The sequence below is a fragment of the Amphibalanus amphitrite genome, unplaced genomic scaffold (assembly GCF_019059575.1).
Source record: "Amphibalanus amphitrite isolate SeventyFive unplaced genomic scaffold, NRLGWU_Aamphi_draft 000580F_arrow, whole genome shotgun sequence".
NCBI lineage: Eukaryota > Metazoa > Arthropoda > Thecostraca > Balanomorpha > Balanidae > Amphibalanus > Amphibalanus amphitrite.
The window spans coordinates 266359-283860 of NW_024882074.1; the positions used below are offsets into that span (position 1 = coordinate 266359).

General features: G+C 49.0%; 1 protein-coding gene across 1 annotated transcript in view; it reads left to right on the plus strand.

Annotated features, from left to right (window-relative positions):
* The window catches only part of LOC122394224 (box A-binding factor-like), a 29357-nt gene extending 12682 nt beyond the window's left edge, over positions 1 to 16675 (plus strand). The window contains exons 3-7 of the mRNA XM_043390958.1: positions 434 to 603; positions 1703 to 1837; positions 14984 to 15083; positions 15374 to 15590; positions 16294 to 16675. Of these exons, the coding sequence (XP_043246893.1) occupies positions 434 to 603; positions 1703 to 1837; positions 14984 to 15083; positions 15374 to 15590; positions 16294 to 16378 (707 nt within the window). The 3' untranslated portion in view covers positions 16379 to 16675. The remainder of the gene's footprint in view (positions 1 to 433; positions 604 to 1702; positions 1838 to 14983; positions 15084 to 15373; positions 15591 to 16293) is intronic.
* Positions 16676 to 17502: the final 827 nt, after the last annotated feature.

A 17502-nucleotide genomic window follows, 5' to 3' on the forward strand; every position in this document is an offset into this window, starting at 1 on the left:
GGTGAAATTTTTCTTGAGCCTGGAGTAAACGTTGAACTATTTCGCTGTTAATGTCTATGACAGTTATCGATGCTTAATCAAAAACTACATATCATTTGGCTTTTGTTTTAGGTACTGTTATACCTATGATGTAATATATGTGTACTTGTATTTTATTCAAATTTGTTATTAGGCGCTCTTGAATGATGCATTACAGAATTAACTTTTACCAAGTTCGCACAGTATATACTTATGAAACCTTGGACAATGCATTGACAAAAATAATGCGAAATATTGTCTTTAATTTTGAAGAACTCCATCACGCAGGCCATGTAACAACAAGGTAAGTGATGTGGCATCTTTGCTCCCCTCAGGTGACCCCGCTAACCAGGAGGAACGAGAATGTGTCAACTGCGGCACGGTCAGCACTGAGTGACCTCCGTTTGACCCCCAGGTGACCCCGCTAACCAGGAGGGCCGCGAGTGCGTCAACTGCGGCACAGTCAGCACCCCGCTGTGGCAGCGCGCCTCGACTAACCACTACCTCTGCAACGAGTGCGGCACGTACATGAAAAACTACGGCACCAACCGGAATCCTCCGAAGGCGCCCGCCGCCAAACGCCTGGTGAGTGAGCTCCTGTACCGGGGGACCATCAGTGACCTCAGCGACACAGCGACCAAAGGCTCCCACAGCGCCCGCAGCGCCCTCTAGGCCCCGTGACCTCGGTGACTCTAGCGCCCTCAGTGACCCCAGCGCCATCTAAGCTCCCTGAACGGAGCGCTTGTTCGTCCCACTAGTGCTCCTCTCACCCATAGCACCCATAGGGTCAAGTAAACCCTGACAGACCTGACAGATCATGAATGGGAGGGTGAATGACCGAGGATAAACAACAGATAAGCGAACACAAAGTGCAGCCGATGATTATCATGGTACGTGGGATCGGGCGTCCGATATCAAGCGGATGTATTTAGAACTACTAGTTCGTCTGCCGGCCGGGACAGCTCTGGTGGCGCTGCAGGAGCAATGTTATGCAGGGGGCGCTTCTGAGCCGGTATGACCCTCCCCTGGCCTCCGCAGCCTGTCCAGCGTCGATTGTGGCCAGGACTGGTCCCTGGTCCGCGCTGGAGCTTCTTCAGTGAGGTGGAATTATGAACGCACTGTGGTGTATTTGGTTGCTCAAACACTTCAAATATTTAGTTATATTCTGAATTCCTGATGTTCGAAGAAACGAGATCGTTGGGCCTTACAAAATCTAACCGTATGGTTGAGTTATTTAGCACACAAGGCTACGTATTAGCCGTTCTCAGGTGCAACATTTATTCGTTCCCTGTCTCATGATTGGTTTTATGATCTGACCACGCCAAGTCATTTATTCTACGAGTTACGAGTAGGCTGGATCGAGGCGGAAAGACATGTTTCATTGAGGCAGCTGCCACCTGTCCCATAGGTAATATGGAGCTAAGCAAAGCAATGCTTGCAATTTTAAAAGTAATCCAGCAACAGCTCATTTTCTCTCTTGGTTTCAATCACTTACTTCTCTGAAGTGTATTTAATCATTTGTGTAACTGTAAAGTATGATCAAGTGAGTTTTTAAGAGCGCACCCGGACTCGCAAACTGCGTGAATGACTTCTGCCCCTGCCTACCCCGTCAATCCCCTCTCTCCCATCTCTCTCATCTGTCGAAGAGCTGTCTGTCTAACGTCAGCAGTCGGGTCTGTTCCAGAGTAACCCGGCGGCGGCTCGCCGCGTCGGACTCTCGTGCGCCAACTGCCAGACCACTACCACGACGCTGTGGCGCCGTAACAGCTGCGGAGAGCCGGTGTGCAACGCCTGCGGGCTCTACTTCAAACTACACCAGGTCAGTCCACAGGTCAACGAGTCGCTCACTGCAGAAAGGGAACGGGCAGTAGGCACAGGCGCACTGCACCGAGTCATCAACGTACTGCCCTGCCCAATGGGCACTGGCATACAATGACTACACTGGGTCGGACCCAGTGGGTGACCCAGTGGATCAGTCCCCAGTCGCCAATATGGTGCACTGCCCCAATTTGTGGGCACTGACATACTGCACTGGGTCAGTCCCCGGTCAACAACACGATGCACTGGTCACTATCTCAGTCATTGGTCATCAGCATGCTGCACCGGAATATTTCTTGTCTCCCAAAAACTGCAGCAAAATTGTCAGTGCCACACAAGTTGAGATGCGGTTAAGTTACAGTGTGCGCTTCTAATTCGGCTCGAAAGTTCCGTAGGGGAGAGTGGGGTAATTTGGCCGCTTTTTTTAGAAAACGATGTAACTTAAAATTGACGACACATTTCTGCATTTTCTCAACGCTGGCAGGTGTCGCATTCCTTTCACTTTACTGGACAGTGAACTTGAAATGATAGAGTAATTACTTATATTGAAATTGTGACGTATTACAAAGGTCTGCAAGGCGGCCAAATTGCCCCACTAGCAGGGTTATTTGGCCGGGGGTGTGGGGCAATTTGGCCGGTGTTAGTTTGCGGTCGGGATTTTCTGTTATATTGCGAGTCAGCTTCAGATTCAGCAATGACGTGTGTCCTATGACGCATTTACCACATTTTGGAGGTTGACTCATGGGGGTCACAGGGGTCAAAATAGCCAAATTAGCGGCTCTAGATGCGTAGACAGTTTTTTACGAGTAACTTTTGAAGTAATCAAGCTAGGCCAAAACTTCGAGTACCATCGTAATTCTCTTGTCATTCCGCATCGAAACATATATGTATGTGTGGACCTCGAGAGGTCAAGGTCAAAGGTTGACCTCAGGTCAGGTTACCTCAGGTCGCTTGACCTCAAGGTCACGTGATTTCAAGGTCATCATGCATATCATTCGATGCGCCTTGGTGAGCTGAACAGAATGAGACCATTTGTGCGGCTATACTATTTTTATGTAAGGATTTATTAGCAAAAAACGTTTGGTAACCTTTGATGACGTCACGTGCTCTTACAGTTGACCAATCGGAAGTAAGGCATCAAAGTAGTCAAAGTTGGTCATGAATCATGTCATTTATGGTACAACTGACCATGAAAACTCGGCCGTCCCAGCATAGTGACCATGAGCGCACCGGCCAAGTTGCCCCGCTAGTCCCGGCCAAATTACCCCATATTGCCATTCTGAAAATTTTTGTGCATAAAGTCATCACGGCTATACGGAATTAGATGAAATTGCTCTTGGAACTGTTGAATACCCCCAAGAATGGCGCTATAATGTCTGAATTCCTTTTTAGCCCAAATACTACATGTTATACAACTTTGTAAACAGAAGTAAAAGTTACCATTTTCTAATGAAATTAACGTTTTATTAATTTTGAATAAAACTACGAGGGGCAAAGTTTTGACATTTGTCCTCCAGTTATTTCTACCCATGACAAATGAATAGAGACTAGAGTTATTTCACTCACTTTTATAAGACATCGTACAGGTGGGGGCGGCCAATTTACACCACCGGCCAAATTACCCCACTCTCCCCTACCTTTTTATTTGTGAACTAATTTGCCGACGTAATTACATGATGACTATTTTTTTTTTTACCGCTAATGCACGCTATTCGCTCAAGATTTTAGAAATCGCTAGTGATCTTTCCATATTCTAGGGAAGCTTGATGACTGATGAGCTCATTAATCCCGAGTCCTGCATTGAGGACGTCCAGCCGAAGCTTTTTTAGCAGAACATTCGAGTATCCATTATCCAAGGAGATTTTTCTCATACTTTTTGTCAGCGACCTTTGACTGCTTAAAAAAAAAATTGCTTGGGTTAAAAAGGCGTGCATCTAGGAGCGTCGAGCGTGCATGTTCACAGAAAAGCCATGGACACTGAACATGCAAGAATCATGTTTTCGTCCCGGACCACCCACAGTGGTGCTTGTAAAATAACTTTACCGCCATGGCTCAGTCTTGGTTGGACTATTTAAAGCTGCGATATTGCGAACATTGTCAACATTGCTTTTAACAGTGACGAACGGCTGCGTTAACGGGTGAAAAACTGTATTGTCACATCATATTGTTGTATCAATATTTGATTTTAAAGCAAGATATAATTTTTTTTTAGTCCGAATAACGCATTCAGTTATATCATGGGTCCCCCGCCGCCTCCTCCACCTCCGCAGCGGCGGCCACCACCGCCGCTGCCAGAGACGCCTGTGTCGAGGACACAGGCCGCCGCCTCGACATCCCCGTCGGGGCGGCAACAGCCCTCCGCGGCTCCAGGGCGCCTCGCCAAGCGGCAGACGCCCCCGAGCTGGTCGCCCTCGGAGGGTGACGCCCCCCGGGCGAAAAAGCCCCAGCAGGGCTCGAGCCACGCCCGATCCGCCTCTGCTGAAGGGAGGCTGCACCGAGAGGGGTCGGGGCATCCCCGTATCCGTTACGGGGGGAGTGCCTCCTCGGAGTTAGAGGACCTAGTCTAGTCTTTCAGTCTAGTCATTTCCTCTTTTATCCTTTTATCTTTTTCGCGCTATTGCGCTTTTTTACCAGGTGCATTTCTCTCGGTGCTTTTTACCTTTTTTGTGGTCAGTCAGGTATCTGTGTGCGCCTTTGCCTCATGTTATACGCGCCCTTTTTGCGCCTTTTTAACCACGCCTTTTATTCTACAGTGGAACTGTAGAGGCCTCCGGGCCAACTACCAGGACCTACAGTCTCTTATCCGTTGGCGCACACCCCTTGTTTTAGGTCTCCAGGAGACCAAGCTAGCGCCAAACGTTACCTTTGCCATCAAGGGCTACTCTGTTTTTAGAAGAGACCTGGACACCCCTACCATTGCCCATGGAGGTGTGCTTCTGGCGGTTCACCACAGCGTACCTGCTCGCCAGGTGCCGCTGCAGACTCCCCTGCAGGCGGTGGCCGCCAGAGTTGATTTCAACCACCGGGAACTGACCGTGTGCTCTTTATACCTACCACCAGGTATAGCGCTCCCGGTGGTTGAGCTGCATCGACTTGTCGATGAGCTTCCACCTCCGGTCCTGGTAGTCGGCGATTTTAATGCCCATAGCCTGGCGTGGGGATGCGACACGACTGGCACTCGTGGTCGACTTTTAGAATCTTTTATCCGCGATGAGGCGCTGTGTATTTTAAATACAGGACAGCGCACCCATTTTACAACACCCTCCGGTCAAACATCGGCTCTGGACCTGAGCTTAGTCAGTCCGCGGCTAGCTCAGCTTTTTACCTGGTCCGTCCATGACGACCCACTCGGGAGCGACCACTTCCCAGTGTGGCTGGAGCACCAGGAGTCCCCAGTGTCAGGCAACCGTCCACCTAGGTGGAATGTTCGGAAAGCCGACTGGGGCGAATTCCAGGCCGCTGTAGAGGCTTCTGTTTTATCCAGAGCCGACCCCTCTGTGATGTCTACAGAGGATTTTACATGTTTACTCATTGACTCCGCAAACGGGTGCATACCCAAGACGTCGAGTCAGCCTCGTCGTCCTCCGGTCCCGTGGTGGACCAAGGAATGCGGAGATGCGATTCGTGCCAGGAAGCGCGCTTTTAGAAAGTTTGACCGGAGTAGTACTACTGAGAACCTCATCGCTTTTAAGAGAGCGCGGGCTTTTGCCCGACGCGTTTTAAAGGAGGCAAAGGCTGTTTCATGGCGCACTTACGTAAGTTCCTTAAACCGTTTTACTCCTACGACCCAAATATGGGCACGCATGAAGCGCATTGAAGGCCGGTTCAGCTCTGTTCCGCTTCCGGTTTTAAGAGTGAACAACACGGACATATCTCACCCTTCAGACGTCGCAGAGACGATAGGCCGTGCACTCTATCAGCGCTGCCGAGGAGAGCCGTCCTCACGACCTGCACCAGCCGCCGTGGACTTCAGCACAGCTGAAAATTTGGTGTACAACGAGCCTTTCTCTATGGCTGAACTCACGTCTGCCATCAGCTCGTTGCGCAGCGTCTCAGAAGGTCCGGATGCAGTCCACAACGACATGCTCCGTCATCTCCCCACAGTTGCCCTCGAGGCGCTGCTAGCAACCTTCAATTCGCTTTGGGAGACTGGCACCTTCCCTGAGACCTGGCGGGAAGCCATTATCATTCCTATCTTGAAGGCTGGCAAGTCGGGACATGACCCTCTCCATTATCGGCCCATCTCTCTCACATCATCGCTTTCAAAGCTGATGGAGAAGATGGTCAATGTGCGTTTTAGCTGGTTTCTGGAACATCACGGTGTTTTTACAAACGCCCAGTGCGGTTTTAGAAAGCACCGCAGCCCTGTTGACCACATTTTAGCCCTTGACACCGAGATACGCACCTGTTTTACTGAAAAGAAGCACCTTGGAGCACTGTTCTTTGATATTGAGGCGGCCTATGATACAGTCTTACGACACAGCATACTTTCCAAAATATACAAGCACGGCATACGCGGCCGGATGGGCCTCTTTATCAAGAATTTTTTATCGGGTCGTCGGTTTAAAGTCCGAGTTGGCAGTGATTTCTCGAGCAGTTTTACCCAGGAGAACGGAGTTCCCCAGGGTGGGGTGCTCAGTGTGGCGTTGTTCGCGGTGGCAATCAATGACATCGTCGACGACCTCCCGGTTTCCATCGGGAGATCGCTTTTTGTCGACGATTTTGCCATCTGGTTTGCTGCTTCAAGCGCTCGTCATGCGGCTAGACAGCTGCAGCTCGCCGTAACACGTTTGGAGAGGTGGAGCGGTAAGAATGGTCTTCGTTTTTCCACAGCGAAGACCGTGGCAATGCACTTTTGCCGCCGACGTTGTGACGACCTAGCTTTGGGAATCAAGCTCTACGGACAGGTGATTCCCACTCGGCCGGTGGCGAAGTTTCTTGGGATTTATTTTGACAGTCGCTTGACGTATAAGGAACATTTTAGAACGCTTCGGGAACGGTGTTTTAAATCCCTGAACGTTTTAAAATGTGTTGCTCGGACATCTTATGGTGCGGACCGCAGGACCCTTCTTCTCCTGTACCGATCGATAGTTCGGTCGAAGCTGGATTACGCTTCTTTTGTCTACGATTCAGCGAGCCAATCCAGCAAAAAGGTCCTCGACGCAGTCCATCATGCTGCAATCCGTGTCGCCACCGGAGCATTCCGCACCTCGCCCAGCAGCAGCCTTCTTGCTGAGGCGCACGAGCCGCCTCTATCCCTACGCCGCCAGATGCTTGGGATGCGCTATGCGCTGAAACTGCGTCAGTTCCCGACGCATCCGACGTATCCGTACGTCTTCTCCACCTACTACACTCGACTTGACAGAGCGCGACAATCGCTCTGCTTTGGAGCGCGCATGAGAGGTCTTTTCTCCGCAGCCAACATAGGTTTACGTGTCGTACGACGTAGCTGGGGTACGTCCTCTCCGCCTTGGAAACACGCAAAACCTCAAGTAGATCTCTCACTTTCCGAAGTTAAGAAGGATGACTTGCTGCCTTGTGAGGCGCGAGTCAGGGCCTTGCAACACATCGTCTCGTACGATGGTTTTAACACCGTTTTTACAGACGGATCAAAAACACCTGAGGGAGTGGGATGTGCTTTTATCGCAGGTCGCGATACCCGCTCATTCTCTCTACCTTCTTTTGCCTCGGTGTTTTCATCTGAGCTAGTCGCCATCGAGAAGGCTCTGTGTTTTATCGAGGTGTCGGACGGCCTTTCTTACTTAATTTTATCGGACTCCCTAAGTAGCCTTTTGGCGTTACGGAGTTTTAATCCAGTTGACCCGATCGTTCAAGACATTTTAGCTCGACTTCAGTCAGTGGAACAATCGGGAAAATTTGTTCAGTTCTGCTGGATTCCCAGCCACGTCGGCATACACGGCAACGAGCTGGCAGATGCGGCCGCGAGGCGCGCGGCCGCAGCCTCCTGCACTCGACGTCTGCCATTGCCGGCGCGTGACCTTTATTCGGCTGTGCGATCTTTCATTCTCTCTGAGTGGCAGGCAGAGTGGAGCCTACGTGGAGGCGGAAAGCTCCGTGAGGTGAAGCCGACTTTGGAGCCATGGAGGTCTTGCTTGCAAGACAACCGGTCCAACGAGGTGATCTTGTGCAGGCTCCGAATCGGCCATACATATGCCACGCATAGCCACCTCCTCCGCGGAGACGAGCAGGCCATTTGCAACGGTTGTTCCGCGCCTCTTACCGTCGCTCACGTGCTCTTATCTTGTCCACTTCTAGAACCAGACCGGACACGCTACCTCGGCCGCATCGCTCCGGGTACCACTGTCCGCCACCTGCTGGGTGACGAGTCACCCTGGGTTTTATCTGGCAACATCTTTTCCTTTATCCGTGCAGTCAAATTCCAAGCGATTTACTCGACCTGACCCAAATCCTCTCTAGTCTCCTTGTCTAGTCAGTTGTCTATTACGACGCTCTTGCGTTGTTTTATTTTACCCTGTCTTTTTTATAAAGTCTTTTACTTTCTAGTCTCGATATCTAGAAAGTTCCTTCTTTTGAAACACTTGTTTTACTAGCGCGACGTTATGGGCGCAAAATGACCTTTGCAGTCGACGCGCCCTAAAGCCCCAATAAACAACAAACAACAACAGTTATATCATATATGTGGCAAGGAGAAAAAGTGGATATCACAAAAGTCCTTACGATGTGGCATGGAGACATGTATGATCTAGCACCACTTACACCATTTATATTTTCCCTTCACCGACTTAACTTTTCAGTGGTGTCCATGGGTCTATAACTCATTTGTTTAACGCTCGTTCATGCGTCGTTTGACCTCTTCTAGCCAGATCTCTGTCGCCGAGGCGTCCATAAACTCGTACCATCATCATGTTGAGCTCTCCTATATTTTTTTTTTGTCAACTTATTGAATCTATCGTATCCTAAGTCTGTTGCATTTACGATTTTGACTGCACCAATCTCTAGATGATCATGAATTGACCTCGCCCTTCTGAAGACCTCGACTGAACCTCATTAGCCCCCACAGGACACTTTATCAGCTTAGGTTTCCAGAAGACTGTCAGCAAGCCTCCTTGGCGATGTTCGCCGAAATCCACGCATTTCGGTGCATTTAAACTCAAACGAAAATGATTAGCCTCATACAACTGAGAAATCCTGAGGAAGTTGAAAGAGTAGCTGAAATAATATGATTTCATGCTTAACCAAAGGTTTGTTATTCAATAGCTAAGACACTATTCGTTGTAAACTGCGCTGACCACATCAGCGTCTAATCAGGACCGTTTCGTCCACACCTGATAATTTAGCACGTCCATGACGGTGCTGACCGGAAGTTCGTTCGAGTCGCCGCCGATCGCGGTCTGATCTGAGGAGCACGCCATTCGGTGATAGAAATGGCCGCCACAGGCGACTGGTGACTGGTGATGGTGCCAACTGATGAGACGGCCGGTTGGTGCAGGTTCTCAGCTGGGGAGAGATTTGCCGTTTCTAAGACGATAGTTTGTGTGCTCAGGGAATATCTTCGCATTCTCTTGTAATTGATGAATTCACGATGTCTGCTGCTTTATTGAAACAAATGATAGGGGAAGTTGGGGGAACGCCGAATACTTTTTTTCTGACGCCCGTAGCACGCAAGGTAGACAACATAAGCTATTCTTGTTGGCGTCATTCGAGAGGCCAGTCTTTTGCCTTTCAAACATACCAGGCGCATTTGATGAATTCGCATACCGTTAAGCGCACAAACTAAAAATATCAAAGAAGTGACTTTTTCGGCGTTGCCCCGGACTGCGGGGAAAGCCGAAAATGGGAGAAATGATCTACGGGAATGCCGAAATTGATGTTTTGCTATTTTATCTCAAATTTTATCCAGAATTCGTCAAAGCTGACACTCGTTTTAAGAGCTTGAGGACGCTTGGTGCACACTGGAAGTTATAATTGTGTGATATAATAAGAAAAGGCCAGGTAAATCATTCCTTATGGTAACAGGCCGTTGTGTCGGTTAAAAGTGTAATTTGTGTGACTAAAAATACGCGTTGCTATTCTACAGCAGTAAAGTTCACGTAGCGTGCTTTAACGCGCGTAATTGCACGTTTTCGGCATTACCCCAGCCAGCCATACTTTCATTTGCAGGCCCATAACTTTTCAACGTGCTGTATAAATTTCAAATAGGCAGCACACTTATGCAAAGACGTGCTGAAGATTACTTGACCGAATTGGCCAGACAAACGGTAGCATAATGAGTAGGAAATGCAGCTTCGAAGACGCATGTAGTACAAAGGAAACGTACCTTGAAAACGCTCTTGGCGCCCTCACAGCCGAAGTATTCCGAATGACGACTGGTAACAAACATGCGATAATTGGTAGTCACTTAACCCTCGCCCGTAAACGGCGATCTGCCACCTTCGCCCATGCAGGGGGGGGGGGTTGGTGCGACCCCCCCTTGGCGTTTGAAAAAGGAGCGTCGTAGAGCTTAGCGGAAAAGACCAACGGATTGCTCTCGCCGAGATCTCGCGATTGGTGGCATATTTTTTGGTCCTAGGTCAACATTTGACCTACTTTTGACCGGTCAAAGGTCAAATTTTCGAAAAAAAAATAGACTTTTTTCAACTTTCGGCGGCGATTGCGGCAAAACGGTGGGAGATATCGACTTGAAACCTTCACTATCGTGTTCCTTGATCAATTCTCTATCGTTTGGTATGTATTTCGTTTCCCTATCTCTAAAAATGGCGCGTTGGGAGCGCCGGAAGTCGGCAAGGTGACAGTCGGCGGCAGAAATTCGAAAAATCAAAATTTAAATTTTTGAAATCTGATTGTATTTTTGGATTTGGGAGGTCCATTTGCTCCCTATAGAAGCTAATACTGCTGCATATTCCTATTGAGGTGACAAGAATTAGCAAAATAGTGGTTCGGGCGCTTTTCAAAAATAGTACCGGACGCTGTTCCTCTTGTGACGTCATAGCTCCGTGACCTGACCTGACCCGGTCAAGTTTCTTATACCATATGATAGCCAATACTTGCCCCAACATGCATGGGAAGTTTCATCACGATCCATCAACCGATCTCCGTACCACCGGCAGGAAACCTCGGGCGTTGGCACTCAGTTTGTGAAAATCCGGCCGGAGGCTGTTCCCTTTGTGACGTCATAACTCCGTGACCTGACATGACCCGGTCAAATTTTTTTTATCAAAAGATGCGCAAGGTTTGCCCCATAAGGTACCCAAAATTTGGCGGCGCTGCGCGCCGCCGTTTTTGCACTATTTCCGAAAAACCTCAGGGGGGGGTTGCACCAACCCCCCCTACATGGGCGAGGGTTAAGCTTCAGAGCATCACTGACAGGTGGCATCCATGTCGTACGGTTTTCGAAATATCTCGAATTTTGGCTTTGCCCCAACTCCGGCATTGCCCCAACTTCCCCTAGTTATAGTTAACGCCATTTTAACAATCAAGTTTTCATAGTTGCTTGGAACACAAAACCTACTGGCTTCACCGTTACTGCTTTCATCCGTATTTCAAATTGCTTTCCATGTAGCACTTTGTCACTAAACTACACTGTAACTACACTGTAATTGTATGTGGTTTTCAATATGCCTGAATGTCATTTTGGAGTTTTGATAGGTCCCACTGCTGGTCTTGGGTTGACAATGCAATGAAATCCTTTGAAGGCAGCATATTTCAATACAAAACTGCCGAAATTTTGAAGTATTTGAGTCAGCTTCAATCAGCTTTGCCGATATTTACTTCTTTCCGTCTCATCTACGTTTATTCGTTTTCTATAACTGCATCGCAGGGAGGCTCTTTGCGTGAAATTCAAAACATGTTTTTTCACCTATATTAGTTAGATTGTTATCCACATCTCTTGTGGCTGTTGTAGGTGATAGCTTTTTTTGCAATGTTTCATAATTGATCAAGTGATTTATGAAAGGTTCAGTAACTGTTTCGGCAACTATATTGAACAAGTCACCAACAAGTCATTTGCGCTCTACACAATCCCCGGAGAAGAGGCAGAACTTCACTAACCCCTTTCACGCACGGCCATGCTGCGCCGCCGGACACGAAGACTGCAACGTTTCCCTAGAGTAGATCACGATACGCGTGAGGCGTATCTCAGTAGCTGGCTGCTCACTCACGGCTTTTTCCCGGGCGACTCTAATGGCCGAGAACCGAGCTTGGATGTCACAGGAGCGGCGACGATAGGTATCACGCAAGAAGTGAATTTGTTCGCCTCCCTCCCTCTGATAGAGTGGCGATTAATGAAAAACACCGGCAGCGCTGGCGATAACCGCACGCCCGCCCGGCGGCGACATTAGAAGACAATTACCCACGCCGGGCTGGTCCACCGGGACGACGGCAGCTCGCGCTCCGGCCGTCCTCCGCCGTCGAGTCGCCGCCGTCGGGTCGCCGCCGACTCCGATAGGCATCGCTGGCGCGTCACGGCCGGCCCAGCGCGTGACACGCAGTGTGACGGGTCGTGACTCCGCGCCGCGCCGGCCAGCGCTAATGGGACCGGTCTGTTTGGCGACCGGGCGGCTCGGGGGGGGGGGGGGGGGGTGACACGCGCCGGGGCGGAGATTGAGAGCACCCAGCGATGGAGAGCGATGAACAGCGATGGAGGTCTGATGGACGGGAGGGCACGGCAGGTCTGAGCCCGTGGTGGTAACAATGGGGAGAGGAACTGCAGGAGTATGAGCAAAGTGAAGGAATCAAAGGTGTACATAGAATCGAATGCTTTGATAGAGACATTGGCCATGAAGTATGTTGATGATATCAACATCTGCAGCAGGGTACTTACTGGCTACTAGACCCAAATTATGCCCAATTGCTTTATGTCTATACAACTCTTGGTGATGCGCGACTTCCTTATAAGGATGACTTTCTTTTCATTCACCAAACTGAAAATTGTACGAATGTTCCAGTTTATATCAGTTCATACCAGTTAATACCAGTTGAGGGACAATTATATGCCTTGCCGCAGCCAGCAGCACGCCGCACATCCAAAAAACCCTGCTCCAATGGCACAGCTCCTCCCTCCACGGCCTGACTCAGGTGTAAACTAAGTGGAAGGGCTTGTCAAGGCGCAGCTGTGACCAGTGCTCCATTTCATTTCCCCATTGAGGCAGCTTCAATCGAGCGTGAATGACTGCAACTGTCGCCTGAACCCCTTTGCGCTGACATATCACAAAAAACAATCGTCTGTCGTCACCTGTACAGGGTTTGCAGCTTCGGCGGCTCGACGGGCTTATGTTGTCGCATGTTGTCTGCAACAGACGGCAGTGTATCGGTCCACCATTTTAGCAGACGTCTGGCAAAAGAAAATGGCCGCCGCTTTCTTAGTGAGCCCTGGAACATAATAAATCATATTTTTCGTTTTAATTGAGTAAAGGCTGACATATACTTTTTCGGCATTCAGGAAATCGCATGCGAGAGCCTATCCAAATACATTAGAATTCTGCCCGCATCAATCGCATGCGGGAGGCGGTGCGATAGATGCGAGCGTGCTTCCATGTATTTGAATAGGCTCTCGCATGCGATTTCCTGACTGCGGAAAGAGTCTCTTTCGGGCTCAAGAGCTGTTTTACTCTTGCACTAGCCTGATGCGTGCTTCACGAAAAAAATCTGATACTTTCTTGAAAAGAAAAATAGAATTAGGATGTTTTTTTTTAATTCTGAAAACTTGATTGCAGTTGAAGACTGTAGGCGTCTCGTTGTTCGATTAACCCTCGCATGTGTGCGGCGTTTGCCAGCTTCTAATGTGTAGGGGGGGGGGGGGGGGTCGGTTGGACCCCCCCTTGCCGTTTGGCCCCTGATTGAGCTAGAGCTTCGCGGAAAAAACGAGCGTGTTGCCCGTGACGAGAGGAGGCCGATGATACCCAATTTTAAGGTCCTAGGTCATTGGTTGACCTTCCAGGTCAGGTCAATGACCCAAAGTCGGGAAAATCGGGACCTATTAGAAAGTCGTAAAGTGTGGCTGGTAAGGGTTTTTTTGGGGTGCTGATCACGAATATCGTGTTAGTTTTGATCACAGATGATGTCTTTAAGCATTTAGACCAGGTCGGGTCAGGTCAGGTCAGGTCAACCAGTAGGGGCTGTGACGGGTGTTCGTAGTACCTGTCAACCGCCTCTGACAGCTTCGTAACATGTTACAAAGGCACCAAAACTACTTCGTAAATGTTCAAATGGTTGCTAAATTCGAATTCAGCTCCAAAAACTAGCCTAGAAACATGTAAAACTCGAAAAAGTGAACCGAGGTCACCCGAGGTCACCAAAGGTCAATGACCTGACCTGACCTTCAGGTGACCTTGACACCCACCCTAATGCATGGGAGCAACATCAAATCATATGTTTGAACGTTTGAAAACACGAAAAGCTTGCAAACGCGCGGCTAATGCGAGCCGACATACGCGGAATCGCGATTCCGGCCAAACAAGGTCTCGGAAAAGAGGTCACAGGTCAAAGGTCATTTGGGTCAGGGTCATGAAATTTTCAGGGTAGGTGTAAAATTGATAAATGCGAGGGTACTGAAAGTTTCGTCGCGATCGGCCGCTTTTTACGCGAGTTATTTGCGAAAAACCATGGGGAGGTCCATCCGACCCCCCCCCCTACATATGCTACAGTTAAATATACGAAGATAAATTTGGGAGATGTTATCACACTTTATCCGTATATCTACTTATATCTGTGCAATTTTTATAGAGAATCACTACATATATTCTTTGATGAAATCTGTCTTTGCAACTTATGGTTTTATTCACACCTACAAAACTCCATGATAAAACACTCCATGATTCCATCTATTATCCTATCATCTATGATCGCTCTTGTGAAACTGTTTGTTAGCTTGTTTAACACTTTCTTTATTTACATAAAATATTTCATATTTTGTTTATTTCGTGTTGTCTTTATTTGCACATATTTATCATGACATGGGCCATCGGAGTTACCGATAGGAATCGGAAAGCCATAAAACCCTAAAAAGAGAAACAGTCATCATTATAATCACTTATCATTACCAACAGCAGCGGTTTCATCATCATTATCATCGTCATCATCATCATCTCCATCATTATCAGCAGCAACATCCAGCGCCGCCACCAGTAGTATTGGCTCTGACCAAACTCACGTCTTGTGTCCGCCACAGGTGAACCGGCCGCTGACCATGCGGAAGGACGGCATCCAGACGAGGAAGCGCAAGCCGAAGAACGTCTCCGGCGATGCCAAGAACATGATAAAGTCACACGGTGAGCTTACGTCATCACACATCGCTGCATGGACTACATAATTAACGTCATGCAGCCGCGCAGCACACTCCTGTTGTTTTAACACGCTCTGCAATGTTTGGCTTGCCTATAACGAGTTATTCGTGTTCCGAAACTTTGCATTTGCTCGAATCTTTGCTGACATTCTTCCCTATCTATCGTAATGAAAACTGGCTTCTCTGGCCCTTGTCTCTCTTTCTAACACACAAACAGCTCTTAAATCTTTTCGCACTCACCCACACTCTCTAAACGCTCCTTTTCTCCCGTCACAGCTCGTCAGAACGCGCTGACCGCTGCTACCGTCACCAACGCGCTGGGCAGCTACGCGACCAGCGACTTCTACGGCCAGCACTACTGTGGTGACATGTCGGGAGCCAGCGCCCTGCTGCAGGGCGGCGGCGCGGTGCCCGGGGGAGTCTCGGCCGCCGCCGCCGCCGCCGCCGCTGCCGCCGCCGCCGCGTCGGCCGTCTCTCACGGTACTCACAGTCGGTACGCACTAACAGCACGCGCCACGAGAGACGGTGGTGGGAGATTGGTTCGTGGTGGGGCACTAGGGTGCACTAAGCGGTGATGGGCGCCGGTGGTGGGTGATTTTGGACTTTGGTGATGGTTTGTTTGGTGATGGGATGCTGGTGACTTTTACAGAGTGGAATAGTTTTCGGACTAACTCGAAAAATATAAATTGTTTTGGTTGAATATTTTGGCGGCGACCTACCTGGTAAAATATCAGTTAAGCCCATACTCTCCCAAAGGCATTTCACCGAAAGCGCAGTAGCAATTGTTTAAAAAAATTATGAATAAAGGTGATTTTGTATTCTGTAATGACCGAAAACTATTCCATTCTCTGTGTCTTTCGTGGTGGTTGTACTGGTGAAGGCGCATTTTGCTTGAGGAATTGGGTTGGGTTGGTCCCTTCTTTCAAAATGACGCTCTCTTGCATTTTTTTTCAGTGGGAATATTTTTTCTTTGTTGAAGACCATTATTATTTGAAAGCTATCTAGATTATCGTTTAGCCGATATTTTTTGACCCGCTGCCGATTATCGTTTGATATTTTTTCCTTTCAAATACAACTTACACTGCCAGAAGCGTTAGCAATTCACCATGATTATCTACTGTTTCCCACGTTCCTTGTCTCGCTATAATACATTATTCGATAACGTTTGTATTCACATCAGCCCGTGCTTGTTTCAGCATCATGTATGGCGCCCCCGGGCTGGAAAGTATGGGCCTGAGCGGGATGGGGGCCGACTCCAAGCTGGACAAGCCTCAGGTGTGAGCTGCGCCAGCGGGCAGCGTCTCCCACCGTGTCGCCTGGTCCCGTGCCGGGTCGGCGACGGGTCACCTGGGGGTCGGCGCTGGGCGCCTGATGTGGTGCACAGGTGACCTGAGCGCACGGTGGGAGTGATGAGATGGGTATCAGTGCATTAGTGGATCGCTTCGGTGGTCTCATCGAGCCATTGTGGAGTAGACCGACATCAGCTCTCGGTCTGTGTGAGTGTGTGTGAGTGTGTGTGTGTGTGTGTGGGGGGGGGTGTTGGTGTGTGTGTGTGTGTGTGTGTGTGTGTGTGTGTGTGTGTGTGTGTGTGTGTGTGTGTGTTGGTACGGGTCGGCAGAGCGGGCTTATTTAGCTGAATCTAAAGGTGCGTGAGGGCATTCATTCCTGCACAGTTGTGCTGTGCACTATCATGAGTGGGTGTGTCACATGTGTGAATGTACGCGGGTGTGATGCCGACGTTACCAGTGTGACGGTATGAAACGCCAGGCGTCGCCTGACCGACAGTGCCGCGGGACGAAGAGTTTTGATGCAATGTTCATCATGTTTGGTTAATTTTCCGGAAGTTTCACTTCAACCCATGCACCCTTCCAGTTTCACAAGCGGGTCGAAACTTGTGCCTTCGTGTGTTTTAGAAGACAATCGGCTGAAACGTTGCACTATTGCTATGGTGTGGATCTATGGTAGCTACTGCTTGCATCCGGCTCATTTATACCTTACTCATACCGTACATTTGTAGTGGTCCCTTTATCTAGCATGTGGTGGTATTCATACATTCCAAATGCTATGAATTGGCGAGTGCTGATATGCGTAGAATAAGCTGCGTCACGGGGCAATGGCTGTCACACTTACTGGTAAACCGCGCAACTTTGATGCGGATTCCATGCCACTCAGGCAAAATGCTTTAGTCAATGAAAAGTCTCCTACCTTCAGTGATGAAATGTGATTCATCAGTCGGTTGCAAATTTTATTACATGCATTTCGAGCTAGTGATATCTGCAAGTTTTATTGAATGCATTCCGGACTTGTGATATTTTATCCTGACCAAACCCCGCAGTGGTCATCTTGGCAGGGCAACTGATATTGCCATCAACACCATTCCAGCAGACTTATCATGTGACAACTGC